The 15,014-nt window shown below is 36.9% G+C and overlaps 1 protein-coding gene across 1 annotated transcript; it reads right to left on the bottom strand.

Moving 5' to 3' along the window:
- Positions 1-1,155: 1,155 nt before the first annotated feature.
- LOC135645910 (B3 domain-containing protein Os07g0679700-like) lies at positions 1,156-15,001 on the bottom strand. Its single transcript, XM_065164811.1, has 12 exons — positions 14,479-15,001; positions 13,635-13,716; positions 13,432-13,533; positions 11,615-12,327; positions 11,373-11,469; positions 9,974-10,148; positions 7,343-7,419; positions 6,734-7,135; positions 5,735-5,784; positions 3,803-3,916; positions 2,682-2,749; positions 1,156-2,290 (listed from the first exon to the last, which is right to left on the bottom strand). The coding sequence occupies exons 1-12, from the start codon at positions 14,592-14,594 to the stop codon at positions 1,509-1,511; spliced, it is 2,778 nt and encodes a 925-aa protein (XP_065020883.1). The 5' UTR covers positions 14,595-15,001; the 3' UTR covers positions 1,156-1,508.
- Between the last annotated feature and the right edge of the window lie 13 nt (positions 15,002-15,014).

Below are 15,014 nucleotides of genomic sequence, written 5' to 3'. Positions count from 1 at the left end.
ACCTATCGTCTTGACTGCCCACTCGGATTGTCTCGTCATTCGTGACATGAGCCCTCACGATGGATCTATGCCTTTAGGATCGAACCAAATTGTGTTGAACTTTTGGTCAATAACACCAAGGTAACAACGTGAGGGTCTCTCCAAGTATAAAATAATATATCTAACTCTTCGAATCCTCGTTAATATCCCGATCTCGTTAATCGTTAACTTTCACCTCAAGTCGAGGCTTTTCAGAAAATATTAGATGAATTAAAATTTGACACTAAGGCTACTTCTTTTAGGAGTATACATTATATCTTAAATCTTATTAGAGAGTAACATCAGATTATTATGAAAATTAAATAGTATCAGATGGATATATTATTATTAATTTTAATTATTATTTTTAATCTCGATTCAAACAATCATATAAAAGTGGATATTAAATTGATGGCCACGATCCGAGGAAGCCTGCAGCCGTCGCCTCATCTTCACAAAATATGTATATAGAAAACGTAGATCGAGTTCATCGAATGCCACAAAGTGGCGTCAATGGTGTTGTGATCCACGAACGACTAATTTGTATGCCTCTCCATCGACATGAGAGGATGAGAGTCTCGCTAACTTTGAGAAGAATGTGAGAACCAACCGTATAGAAACCATGAGCAGAGTGTTGTAAAAGGATAGGAAGGGACCAAATGGAATCGATCATAATAGAGATGATGACATTGATGCAAATAGAATATGACTGACATGTTCATTGAATTGGAGATTGCTTGGATCATTAGAGCAGTCAAAAGCTTTCCCACAGTGGTCAATGGGGTTTGTTCTTCTTTTCTGCCTCACCTGATGATAGGTGGAGGAATGCTAAGTGTAGGTATTTGTAGATGAAAGTAGACCACCCACCACCTTCATAATGGGTCACATATAATACATGATTATTGATGCTATAAATATTATTATGTAGATAAAATAATGAGGTCGAAAACATATTTAAACATAATCAATGCCATTTGGAGTGCTAAATAGCATGGCGGGACATGATATTTTTTGCTGAAAAATAACAAGCAAAAGGGGAAAAGAAAAGACCAAGCCGACATAACTTGGTATAATGAACAACATAAACATAGTTCAGAAGAAGAACATTCAAAGTAGCATTTCAGCCACAGGAAGAAATAATCCAAGAGGGTTATGCTAGATTGGAGGATACAAAAATAGTACATTGATCTAAGGGTATACATGCCAAGGAAACCCAATATGGAACACAACGGAGAATAAGTGTACCAAATACATAAGATACAATCTTAAGTTCGGAAGAGGAAGAACAAACCGAACCTTGTGCGCCATGAAGTATGATGGACACTTCAACACCCTGATATAAACTGCTCAGCATTCTCATCAAAAAGTAGAGAGAGGCATGGAAAGAGAAACAAGGCTACACTTGGAAGACGACGAGTTCACAAACCAAAATAACGATATTGTGTTTCTCTTTTTCTCTTCAAACCTTCTTCGGTCACCACAGGACGTATTCAAGAAGCATCACTGGTAGCCATGTCTGTGCCAACATCTCCTTCGTCATCGCCGCCTTCTTGCTCCTTCGATGCAGAGGCAAAATGGCTTTCATCTGGGACTTTTCCTTCGCTTTCTCCAGGGGCCTGGGGAACAGTTAGCGAACTAGGACTCCCCTGTTTACTTTGTTGACTAGCCAAGCTTGTAAGTCCGTTTTGCTTAAGATATGTCTCCAAGGGCCGGTATGCATCCTGGAGAAGGCTCATCATGCTGTTTCTGGGATTTAATGCCTGTGAATCATGAGACATTGGGTGGCAGTTGAGGTCTATCTGCCCCTGGCTCACCTCAACATTTTCCATGATTGTCCTGCTACTTACAGGGCTGAATTCATTCTCCTGATGCGGATCCAGATGGTGAGCACCCTTCGAGGAGCTGCTCGTTCCTTCGACCTCTTCCTTGCTTCCCCATGGAACCTTCTTATGGACCTCAGATTCCTCACGCTCGGACTGGCGTTTCCTCTTCCGCATCATGAGAGTTTTGAAGCGGCGTTTCACGGTCATGCAAACATTACACGTGCATGTGGGATCATGTTTTGGACCTTTTCCACTGGGTGGCTGGATGCAGACAATGCACGTGCAACCTGGGCGATGTCGTGGATGTTTAGTGGTAGTTGCATATGGAGTTGTGGTTTGGTTTCCCACATCTCCAAGCGCTGCAGCAGCAGCCAAGGCATCAAGACTTGATGCTGCTATCTCTGAAGAATCTTGCTTGAAACATGCACTTGTCCTCTGCCTTCTGAGATCTGCACAAGGGTTTCAACTTTTTCAATGATAATACGACGTGAAACATCATATAGACCTAAATTTAAGAGTCCTTTGGCATGATATTCAATCATCTTCTGAAAGTTTCATGAAACAGACAAGTATAATCAAAATAATAGAATGGAAAATTGATTCAAGAAAAATATGGAGATTATGAAACCAGAGGGTATGCTGCACACTGTCCTCATAAGTATTAATATGCATCTCTCAAAACCAACATCATCTGAATTCCGAGGCACAAACGTCCATGACAAAAAGCAAAACCAACACACAAAGTATCTACATCAAGAAATGAAAAACTGGCAAACCTTAATTCTGGCAACACCATAATCATACATTACATTGATGGTTTTTGGAAGTAAAAAAGCAAACCTTCGTACTGCCTGAGAAGTAGTTGCATTTCTTGCTGGCTCAATTCATCAGGTGCAGAGCATGAAGACCTGCATAAGCGTCATCAGACGATGCTGTGAAATTTAGGCAAGTGATTACAAATATGAAAGAGACATCTAGAATAATCAACTGTCACGAAGGGCATGAAAGTCAGGCAGAGTCAGTTGCTAAAATGTTAAATGCTCTTAATGCCACTCTAATTTCTTTTCATGGCATGACAGCATATCCAATCCAACAACTGATACTATGCATTATCAACATGCCCTCATACACATAAAGACAGATGGCGACTTCTCTGAAACACCATCTAGATTGATGTAGGATCCACATGTAACTAGTCAAAAATAACAATCATGGTTCTGTTTAATTGACCACATATTTAAAATTATTTATCTGCTATGTCACTTTGTCAGTTTAGCTTCTGTATTGGTTCATTGGGCAAGCAAAACTGCAATTCTTTGAATAATTTATGAAACCAGATGTTCCAAAATTTTCTTTTTCATGTACATAGATAGATCATATAGATTATCCAAATAGGAATGCTTTTAACTTTTAAGCATAGTAATATCTACCAGGGAACATCGTTATGACATTTCAATATATTAGATGATTTCAGTGCAAGTATATTATTGATGTAATTGAAAATTTTCCAATTTCATTTAACACATAAAAACAAACAAGTAAATGTAAGGTGCATCCCACAAAATTCTCGTTCTTTCTTCCCTTCCCATTCAAGATACACTGGTTCTGGAATTCTAACAACTGTCTAGGTGCAACTTATATTGAAGCTGAGTTTTATTGAAATCTTGAAGGTATCGGCTTTTATGTGAAAAACGTAAGGGAACATTACATACAATCAGCCATCATAGGACAATGGTTATTTGCATATTGAGGGAAAGAAAGAATACAAAGGCTTCTACTACCCTAATATTCATTCTACTTGAGCAAATAATGTCAGATCATATATAAATAAACTTGGAATGACAATTAAATAGATCCTTCTGGACGAAAAGTAACTGATCAAATATCATGTGCACTCATACATATTACACAAATGAGATGATATAATAAGAACATTTTTTGCTGAAAGAAATGTCTCTCACCTTTTAGGGTCCCATGTGTTATCAGCACAACTCCATTTCGAAAGAAGAAGAACATCCACAGGTAGCCGACGCCATTTATAGCAATCGTCACATTGAACCCATTGATCTTGTTCTCTGAAGTATAACATCAAGGCAAGATTACATGCATGAAGAGCTATCTCCTAAAGCTAGATTCCAGGGATGAAAATTAAAATTCACTAACAAAATAGTTTATCCATGTTTAACATGTGGATTATAGTAACCATAAGAGCCATACAAGAAAATCGATACAGGTAGTATGGATGGTATACCGGCCAATCATACTGAACCATCAATATAGTTAATTTTATTGCTAGATTTTCCCCTCTTTGATGTTTGCATAACTGCTTATTAACCGTACATCAAAAAAAGCATAGAGAGATAATTAAACATGCTGGTATTAGCATACAAGTTCCATTATGAATTCAATGATTATACATTTCAATCATTATGCATTACAGACTCAAACCTAGAACATAGCACACAATCACAAATTATACAAAATTCAATAATTATGCATCACACATTAGACATTCATACAACATGCCCAAATACGAAGGTGTTGTGGGAGCCCAACAGCTGACAATGACTGAATGTCAATGTTAAATGTGTTCGAAACATATGCATGATACTGCTTCCCAACACAAATGGTGTTGGTAGACAATGTGGTATATGTTGATTAGATACATCAGCAGTTTAATTATCAGTCAGGTAGGAATCTAGAGATTTATGGATCTTCATGTAACTTAGGATGGCAGGGGTATGAGGGGAAAGTCTGATGGTAGACACCATCCATATATAAGCATCTCTATGTTCAACAGTGTGGCTCAGTGTAACAATAACATGGACGTGGCGTGCACGTCGATTCATGAGCAACACTAAGCTCTTTGAGTTGATAGAACCCCCTGACCAAAAAAGCTGAGACCAGGAGTCAATATCATACTTCTCTCCCTGAAATCCATACTGATATGAAGGCAGTCATCATTTCAAACTCCTAATAGCCTCAATCTTGGCAAGGCTCTCTCTTTCGTCAGCTTAAGAGTAATCAATGGTCTTATTCTTCCTTCTTCCTCTCCTCTAATATAATTTGCCAGTTATCCTTGAATCACGATCTTGATCTTACATGAATAAGTATATTCTGCACCTTGGTCCAAATCTCACTTATCAAGGTTGAGAAAAGATAGGACCATGTCCATCATCTAGTGAAGGAATACTATATACATAAGTTCACACCGTTCTAAATCAGAGCCAGATTGCCATCAGAGTGAGAAGTCACATCCTTCCTGAGTGGCTTTCATCAACTGCATCTTGAAAAACAATTAATGATTAAATTTAGATCTTACTGTTAAAAGTGAACCTTTGACACTGCATACTAATGATGATTTTTCTCCTGTGTCCTACAATTTGGGAGACTATGGCATCACTATAATGAACTCATTGCCTATTCTATGATCTGTAATAGAAGAAATGGAATGATTTTGTGTGAGGAAGAAACCTGGAGGCTTGGAACAATAAGAAAGAGAGGCACCAGCCTACAGTTGATTTGGCTTTTAAGTCAGTCAAGACTCAGCATCAGCAAACTTACCACTTCGTGCATGGGTAATGTTTTTTAGCTATATCAGAAGGTATACATTTGAATGAAGCAAATAGCAAGTGATAAGTTCAATACGGTAGGATACCAAGAAATGAGCACTTCTGTCCACCCAAGGCTCATAGTAGAAACTAGAAAGTAGAAACGTAGTTCAACTGATCTTTAAATCACTGTACATATATCTTTATCTCGTTTGCACGCACAACAGTTTGTCCAGAATATGCAAGTCTATGTACACATACAATCATTTTAACTATATCACTCCCCAATATTTTCAAGAATAAATAAAAAAAATTAAGCATATTTAGGAAAAGCATCCTCACCCCGATGGTCGGGCTGTAAAGATGGTTTTCTTGCCAAAAATTGGGGGTTCCTGCAGCCAAGTACTATATTGGATCAGTGGCCACAACAACTTATATGTACAAACAATGCTATAACTAATGCTGGAAGTAATATGAAAGTTCATACATGTACTACTGAACTTTTCGAAAGTGATATAGGATTGCCTTGTAATAGCTAAAATCAACCAAATAGTCATGAACTTCTATAATATGGTGATCTATCAAACAACTCCAACCTAAAATAAAAGAACAAGTATAATATAAAATTTGATTGGAAATTTTAGGAGAAACAAGGAGCAAAAACACAAACCAAGGAAACATTGTTGTGAATTTGTGATTAAAAAAAGAAGTGGTTCGGTGCATGAGGCCCCCGTCAATATGAATTCTGGGGAAAGTTAAGGTACATGGCCTAACTCTCACAATGAATGAATTATGCCGCGGTACAGTCTTGTGCCAATCCAACATATAGGCAACAATACATGACATGGCATAGGGCCATAACAAAATAATGCCTATCATGTGCTATCCATATAAGCATGTATCTATGGGTAATACTTATAGGCACATCCACTCTAAACCAAAATTTATTGATGTAAATTAAGGTCTAACATCCACTACTGAGAATATTGATTGGGATGCTGTCAAAAATGGCACTTTATAGTTCATAAGTCATTTAGTGGAAGAACAATATCTAGAAAAGCAACAAAAATCATACAGAATGGCTTGCTCTTTATCCAATCATGGCATGACATACATGTGCTGGTTTGCCTAAAAAAAAAGGCTTACATGTTTAAGAACTCATTTACCTAATTAATTTGGTAAGATGTGGAACCAAATTATCTGTAACAGTGTACCATTTACATTCTCAACAAAACTCAAAAGTATATGACTAACTAGTCAAGAAACCCTGCATTATCATGCACATTGTATCTAAATAACACACAGTGATATAACCTAAGTTTTTCAACAGATATTACTCACATCATATTCTTCAACCTCGTAATCCTCAATCGTGACAATACTAGGTTTGGCACTTGGGGGAGGACGAAGCAATTCTTGAGCATCCTCCCAAGTTAGCTTAAGCTCCAAGGCATCATCAGTGTTCATAAGCAACCTCCTGGATTTGGCACCAATATTCCGGGTTCTCTTTTGTAAAGCCTGCAACTGCATTCCCTCATTTGATGTGCCTCCCTTGTGCCAACTGATCTCTCCATCAGATAGGTTCAGATGTTCTGATTGAGAGCTCAAGTATGGATCCATTGCTCCCTTCAGTGACTGAAGAAGTCCAGAATAACCGCTCACTGCAGGTACGCTCTCGCTGATACCAGTAAACAATGTTTCATTGCCAAAAGTACCATTGGCAATTGCAGAAATCTGAGAATCCTGCTTCAATCATCAATGCAAGATTGTAAATCTGATAAACTACAGCAAAACAAATCTAACTAGGGCATGTCATTATTACTCCAAAAAAAAAAAACAGAAACTACAAGAAAGAAATTTAAAATAAATGTATAAAATTACAAAAGAAGGATATTATACTGTCAAGACATGATTATTTACCAAAAAGTGAAACAATGAATTGTTCCTTACCTGTAGTGGCACAGTGTTCGTTGCCTTCCGGTAACCCATGACAAGTTTACCTTCAGGATCTATCCGGCTAAAAGTCACTGCAAAATAATTGAAACCATTACATTACCAATTTAAACCATAATAACACATTACCAATATAAACCATAATAACCTGGATAGCAGCACACAAGAAAAGCTAGAAAGGTAAAGGATATCATACAGAATGCAATATTTTTGGTGCAGCAACCGTAAGTATCTTATATGTTACATCAAAGTGTAAAAGAATGTTGAACAGTCAGTCTTACATTCATCTAATAAATTTAAATTGTTTAATGGCATCTAAATATATCTGATGCACATTCTTATCAGTAGCAAAGAGTGCCATGCCAATTTGTACAGGGTATTAACAAGTCTACACTAAAAGTCCATGTTACTGTGTACTAGTGTGTAACAGCAAATGCTTACATACAACTTATTACTAGTAAATAATTGTCTATATCTACAAATCCATCTAAGTTCCCCAACATTAGAATTATTGCTTATCCTTATAAGTGCAAAGGACTTCTTTCTTATTATGAAATTGTACTTCCTTTTACCAATACTTCTTATTTAAGTCCTAAAAGTATCACATAATGCCTATTTTCATCTCATACATAGATGATAATTATAACATTATACTCATTCACATGGAAGCACAGTTATGAATTATGAGGCAGTTCATTCTAGTCAACTACAGGCATAATAGAGGTTTATACTCCAAACCAAGGTTCGCCGTACCGTACCGTACCGTACCGTACCGGCGTTTCGACTCGTGCTCGGTACAGTACGGTACGGGTGTACCGACCGGTACACCGAGGTGTACCGAGCACTGTAGCACTGCTACAGTGCGCTACAATGTTACTGTAGCACTGCTACAGTGCGGACCAGTACAGGGCGGTCCGCGTACCGACAACTTGTCGGACCGGTACATACCGCCCGTACTGGGCGGTACGGCTCGGTACGGCAAACCTTGCTCCAAACCACCATACATCCATTGTATTGATCTAAATTAGTGTGCTTCAATTGATATACAAGTCGCAGAGAGTAACAGACAGTTACAAGGATTCTTCCTTTCACAGATATAATGTATGACATTGGGTCATCCCATAACATAGTATACCATTTCATACCTAAGCGGTAGATATGGGTCCCAAAAGAAATTTTGTGCATATATAAATGCCAGTATTTAGAACCTTGCTAGACATCTCATTCAAACAATATGAGTGTTTTTAGTCACTGTTTTCCATATGTACTATATGAGGATGTCAACATAAGATCCAATCAATCAAGCAGCAAGCCATTGTTTTCTTCTCTCAAGAAAGCAATTATAATGATGAAGACATCGAAACAAAAAAACAGAAAAGAAAAGGAAAGGTCTAACTATGAAAAGAGAGGAAATAAAAAGGCCTCCAAAGCTATCATAACCAAGGTATGCAATTTCGAATAATATCGCCCGGGAGGTACGTACCGGTCCGTCAGTTGACCGATACACGGACCGCCCCTTATCGGACAGAACGAATTATATATATATATATATATATAAGGCGACGTCGCCTTTTATAAGAATATTTATATATAAATATATAATATTATATATATATATATATATATATATATATATATATATATATATATAAACTCGACGACGTCGCGTCACCGAGGCGACGCGACGTTGCCTTTTATAAAAATATTATATATATATAAACGAGGTGACATTGCGTGGCCGAGGCGATGCGACGTTGCCTTTTATAAAATATATATATAAATATATATAATCTTTTATATATAAATATATAATCTTATATATATATATATACGAGACGATGTCACCCCGCTTGAGAGAAGAGAGAGACGACGTCGCCGGATTATATATATATATACCGAGTGGTATACCGAACGGTATACCACTCGGTATACAATATCGTACCGTACCAAGCGAACGTCGAAACTCCGGTACGGTACGATATTGCATACCTTGATCATAACTATTGGATTTAGTAAACTTCAAAGTTCAAACTTCAATATGAATCATATATCACAAAAGCAGAATCAAAACTGAAATTGGCCAGTGGCAATATAATTGATATAATATGAATCAGCCAAATTGAAATTCACTGAGAAAATTGTTTATGAATAAAAATTACTTTAAGGACCATTAAAGTAAATAAGAAAACTCGTGACTAAATAGATGAATCACAACAAAATATAAACCATCTTTAGGACCATGTGCCAAAAAGATATGAGTGGTCAGGGTGTGCCAAAAAGTTTTTTCACTTACATTTGCGACACAATATTCTTAATGAAGATTTTTGTAACTGTTGAAAAGAAAGACACCAAATTCCATAGTATTAATCAAAAAAATTTTAATAGAAAGTTAAAGTCATAGAAGTACTATAGCAATGATGCAAATTATCAGTTGACAATCACATAATTGTGATTTTTTCAACAAAATAAAGATTAAAACTATTAGCAATTTAGCTTCCAGTTAAACAAGACTAAAGCATGTGAGCTGTGCCAAAAAGATTGAATGGATGACAAAAATAGTAAAATAATTTTCTATAGACTTCATGCATGCTGAATAACATTTTGAAGGGGATGCATGAAATAAATTACCTGTATCACCAGCTTGCAACTGAAGAGACTGTATGCAAGGAGTAACACCCTCTAAAACATACATTCTACTGTTGTTATTTGGCCAAAATCTGAACTGAAAATGCCAATCTTTTCCCTTTGTATCTTGAATTGTTAATGGAACACCTTCTGGTTGAGAAATGCGAGGAAAATATGCCTTGGAAAAATACCACAGAAGCAAACATCAAGAGAACAGGCATGCTGAAGAAAGATAAAGTTTTATGTCTCGAGTAAAAATAGAAAAATACCACAGAAGCAAACATCAAGAGAACAGGCATGTTGAAGAAAGATAAAGTTTTATGTCTCAAGTAAAAATAGCAGCATGATATGCACATTCAAAGATATGATATGCACATATACCTAAAACATCAAGAGAACAGGCATGAGTGATGGGTCTATTTCGGTTGGACGCTCGTATACCTAAAAGATATGATATGCACATTCAAAGGCACAGATTAACAAATTATGCATATTATTTTAGACATAATTTGACCACTGAAAACCAAATTAGCACCTATGACACAATACACTATCTTATTTCAGAATATATTAGGTCAGAAGCAGGGTAGAAATTTGGTTTCTGCAGTTGGAATGTAGCTTATTTGGTGCCTATACTATTCTGTATCAATTGGTGGACTAGTGTTTAACCAGAATTCAACATATTTACAGATTAAGATTGATTTGAACAATATTGCAGTATGCTTATATAAATAATGCAAGACTAAGTTAAAATAAGTTGTAGAAGAGATTTTCTGTCATTGGAAGAGAAATGGAGGCACAAGAATAACACAAAATATTAGGATATGAAATAAATTTTATTATGAAATAGAAGTATAACATTCTGGGAGATCACAAAATTGTGACCATGAGTCATGGCAACATCATGCAATGCAACAAGAATCTCATAAGTCCATGATAATAGATCTCTTTCCTTTCCATTGATTGGTCTTTATATGGAATTCTAATGAATCCTACAAAACAAAGTTTCATGGTATTTGTTATTTGAAATTCTTGGGCTATCTGACCCACTTAATGACAACTAAGATAATATATGCATAAACCGAGTTAAGCATATCTTTTCAAGAAAACAAACTGACCAACAAGGTAACTGAAATCCCCATGTGCTGCTAAAGAAACCTAATAATAAAGGAGGCAGGTGATAATATCCTTAACAAGCACATGTGGAAAATATCACGTCTGATAAAAAAATCGCTTAGTATGAGATATTTAGACTTTAAAGCACCATGGCCGAATCATGTATATAATAAACACAGTGTCAATCTGAATCATCTTTGCATCTAAGAGAAATAAAGACCAATTCGTTAATGAAATACAGCAATTAGATAAAAGTGAAAGCAAATCAAGCAAATATATATAATACCTCTGCACAAGCTTTTGGGAGAACTAAACGACCAATACGACCTGCATCACTAGCACTCAGAACCTTTTCAAATAGTGGCACTATAGTAGAATTTGAACTTTTGACAGCAGAATTAAGGGAACAAAAGAGACTTTGAGGATATATAAAAAAATGGTCAGTAAGAATATAAAGACAACAGATTATGAAAGCAATCAATCAAGTAATCAACAACCTATTCCAATTTTTAGTTAAATTGAGGATACTCTCCAGATATTTGCTGTAGTTCTTGGTCTGTAATTCTTGGCCAGTAACGTGGAAGTAATTGATTACGACCCTCAGTGGGTGGCCTAGCAACTCGCATATATGGAAGTCCATTCTTTGATGCCTCTGAAAAAGATCGAGTGCATGTCTTTAGAGGCTTTGCAAGAATACATTGAGGCCTTTGCATCTGTTGAAGGGCAGAAATTGTATTCCTTTCATCCTTTCCTTCAGCTATTGAACAAGCCATATGAAGTGCAAGAAATGGTTTCCCAGCAGTATTACATGTTTCTGTGTTGCTGCCTTGGTTACTATGCACCAAGCTCATACTAAGACATGACTGGGCTAATGATTCACATATAGACTTATCTGTCATAAAATCCTTCTCATCTCGTAGAGATATTTGGGAGGACCCAACTGGACCTGGATATCTATTTGACAAACTTGTAATTCCTACCTCAGGGGAATGTTGTTCCCACTTGATATGCCCAAACGATCTGATTTCACTCTCACTCTGCTCTAGATCTGCATTTTGCATGCCCTTTCCCTTGACGAATTTACTAACATCGATTTTACTATCAGAAGTAGTGGCTGACATTTCACATGTACGACCTGTTACTGCTGTATCAGCATCGTTTTCTTTGGAACTTTTAGGTGAGGGAGCATTTACTCTTTGATGGTGTTGAGATAAAAAACTTTGAATTACTTCACTAGGCATCTGAAAGGAGAATACAGAGTTATAAAAAAGAAATTATGAGAATAATGTAGCAGAAATGCATGCAAATGTTTTGTTAATGAAGTAATTACTAAAGAATAATATATGTCCACACACCATAGATAAGATAATAATTCAATTGTACCATTTTATGGAGTAAAAAAGTTCCTTTGATTATACATTTGAAAGAATATAAAGGTAAAACTTCTCCTAAAAGCAACATAAATAGATGTTATCCATAAATTTGCCACATGCATGCAACTTCATATACATCATATAGTCGCCAATTTGTAGACCCTTTCAGCTAGAAGAATGGCAAGGCCATGTGGGATACTGAGTCAGAAATTATCACTAAATAATAATCAGAATGTCATCCCAAAGAAGTTCAATGCACACATAGGCAGAACATAGTGGAGATCACCTTGATATTGTAAAAATAAAAATTAATAAACCTTATTCAACTATCAGCTTAAGAGTTAAAATGAATGACCAGCAGCAGATCCTATGTTAAGAATATCCAGACAGGGCAACCAAAAGAAAAAAGGGCAGCTCTGTGTCCAGGGCTCCTGGTCAATGGCTTCGGAAGCAAATGGTCAATGCGTTAAGTATATTTTATTAAATTTGAGTTTCACACGTTGGGTTTGAGCCATAGTTTCAACCCACAAGTAAGAAGCCTTTTAAAAATTTAATAAACCCTATTTCATATGTCAGCTTTTAGATGGATTGGCAGCAGTAAGAAACTTAACCTTCCAAGTTAAATCTCATAGATAATATAAGGTTTACTATTTTTGTTTCTAAGATTACAACAATTAGTCATTATTTTTAATGTCATATATTGCAGTAAAAATTAATGCCAGATTTAAGGCAGGATTCCCTTGGAGGTGAACAAATTTTCCCTTCTCACAAATAAGAGCAATATTGCTGTAGATTTAAAGGATTGCAAATTCCATCTTCCAAGCCATCTTACACCAGAAAGAACAGGCAAGACATCATTTTCAAGTCTGAGAAGTTGAGCAAAGATCATGCACTACATCAGTAAACATGAATATCTCAATCGAAGCATATGGATAATTTTGTATGTAGGTTAGACGAAAGATATGATCTTACGGAAGGAACTTCTAAGTTCTTCATGCAGCCAGTACACTGAACTCCTCCAGTATCAAGTAGATGAAAGAAAGACTTTGAAGCAATGCATCCACAATGTAAGCGCTGCCAGTAACATTTACCAATTACCATAATATCTATCATGCAGAGATATTGATAACAAGAAGACATGAAAATGTACGCCTCAGTGCTCGGTTCTACATTACCTTACCACAGGAACAACATTCCCTCCACCCAGACTCTTTTTGGTGAAAAATGTCACAGAAAGCTGACTGCTCATATGCCATCCTGATTAAAGGAGAATACATGACAAGAATATAGTGATAATAAAAAACCAACATAAAAATTATTGCCAAAGAGGAATTTTGTCAGGAAGAGCAGGTATCATGCTGTAAGTCTGTAACGAAAAAGGTTATTATTATCAAAGTATGATAATCATATTACACAAATGAAAGACAAAATATCAATAGATCGCGTAATCAAAACCTGCAAGCTAGACAAAATAGTAAATTCGTAATATAACAGACGTTATCTAAGTTATTTTCAAAGTCACATCGTCTTATTGTAATTCGAGTCTTATTGTAATTCGAATCGATAAGCAACCTAAAGAAAAATGTGCCGGGTTATTTATATAGTCCCAAATCCCAATCAAGTTAAGGAAGACAAGAATGCCAATATCAGAAGCTCCAAAAACACAAAAGCAAATTCCCATTTGACAAGTTTAGACACTAAACTAACAAATTTCCGCAAAAAATAATGGAACTAACAAAAATTTGAGCAACCAAATCTATTTAAAAGACACTGACATAATACTTGAAAGAGAAAATAAAACTACAGAGAAAACCTAATTATTGATACCAAATATCCAATGCCTCAAAGTCAACTACAAACACCTAAAATACAGGAATAGCATAACATAAGTTCCAATCCTGCCTCCGAATGCTCGATCGAACACAAAACCAATTTACTTACTATGACGGGTACTTGGAAACACTCGAATCATTTCAATAACTCAGTGGACAAAAGAAAAACGCAAAAAGACTTCAGTACCCGCACTTGACGCATAGAGTAGCGAATCCACCCGATCTCAGCTCCCACCCCCGCCTCCACTCTCCCCCGGGATCCGTCAGCCCACACGCCACGTTCATGCACCTCACCGTCGCCATCCGCGTGTCCTCCGAATCCACACCCACCACCGGGATCAACCACCAATCCTCCTCACCACAAACACAATCAATCAAACCCACGAACCCGTCGAGACTGAAAGGAACGAAAAGCTATGCCTGCGCTCGCAGGTCGAGATACATGAAGATGATGTCTCCTGATGCTTCTCTGACCAATCACTTGCGCCGCTCTGCAAGAAACCCCATCACACCTCGCGAGAGCTCAGCCGCGGGGCTCATCGGCGATCTGGTGGCGGCGATGGGAGGGTTTAAGGTATACTAGGGAAGAGGGGAGGCGGAGAAAGGGGGGTGAAAGGAAGGGAGGCGTCTGCATGCAGGGGTGGTGATGATGATGTCCGCGCTCTCTCTCTCTCTCTCTCTCTCTCTTTCAAAGGGGAGAGGAAAAGGACCTGCAAATAGTAA

Source organism: Musa acuminata, chromosome BXJ3-8, assembly GCF_036884655.1.
Source record: "Musa acuminata AAA Group cultivar baxijiao chromosome BXJ3-8, Cavendish_Baxijiao_AAA, whole genome shotgun sequence".
Classification (NCBI taxonomy): Eukaryota; Viridiplantae; Streptophyta; class Magnoliopsida; order Zingiberales; family Musaceae; genus Musa; species Musa acuminata.
This window is presented reverse-complemented; position numbering and strand designations above follow the sequence as displayed.

What these genes read in the sequence shown, in the direction of transcription:
- LOC135645910 (XM_065164811.1), bottom strand. Translation starts at nt 14,594, where the DNA reads ATGGCGACGGTGAGGTGCATGAACGTGGCGTGTGGGCTGACGGATCCC. An exon ending in ACTCTATGCGTCAAGTGCGG is followed by an intron (nt 13,717 to 14,478) that starts GTACTGAAGTCT and finishes TCCTTTAATCAG; the next exon opens with GATGGCATATGAGCAGTCAG. An exon ending in CGAACACTGTGCCACTACAG is followed by an intron (nt 7,136 to 7,342) that starts GTAAGGAACAAT and finishes TGATTGAAGCAG; the next exon opens with GATTCTCAGATTTCTGCAAT.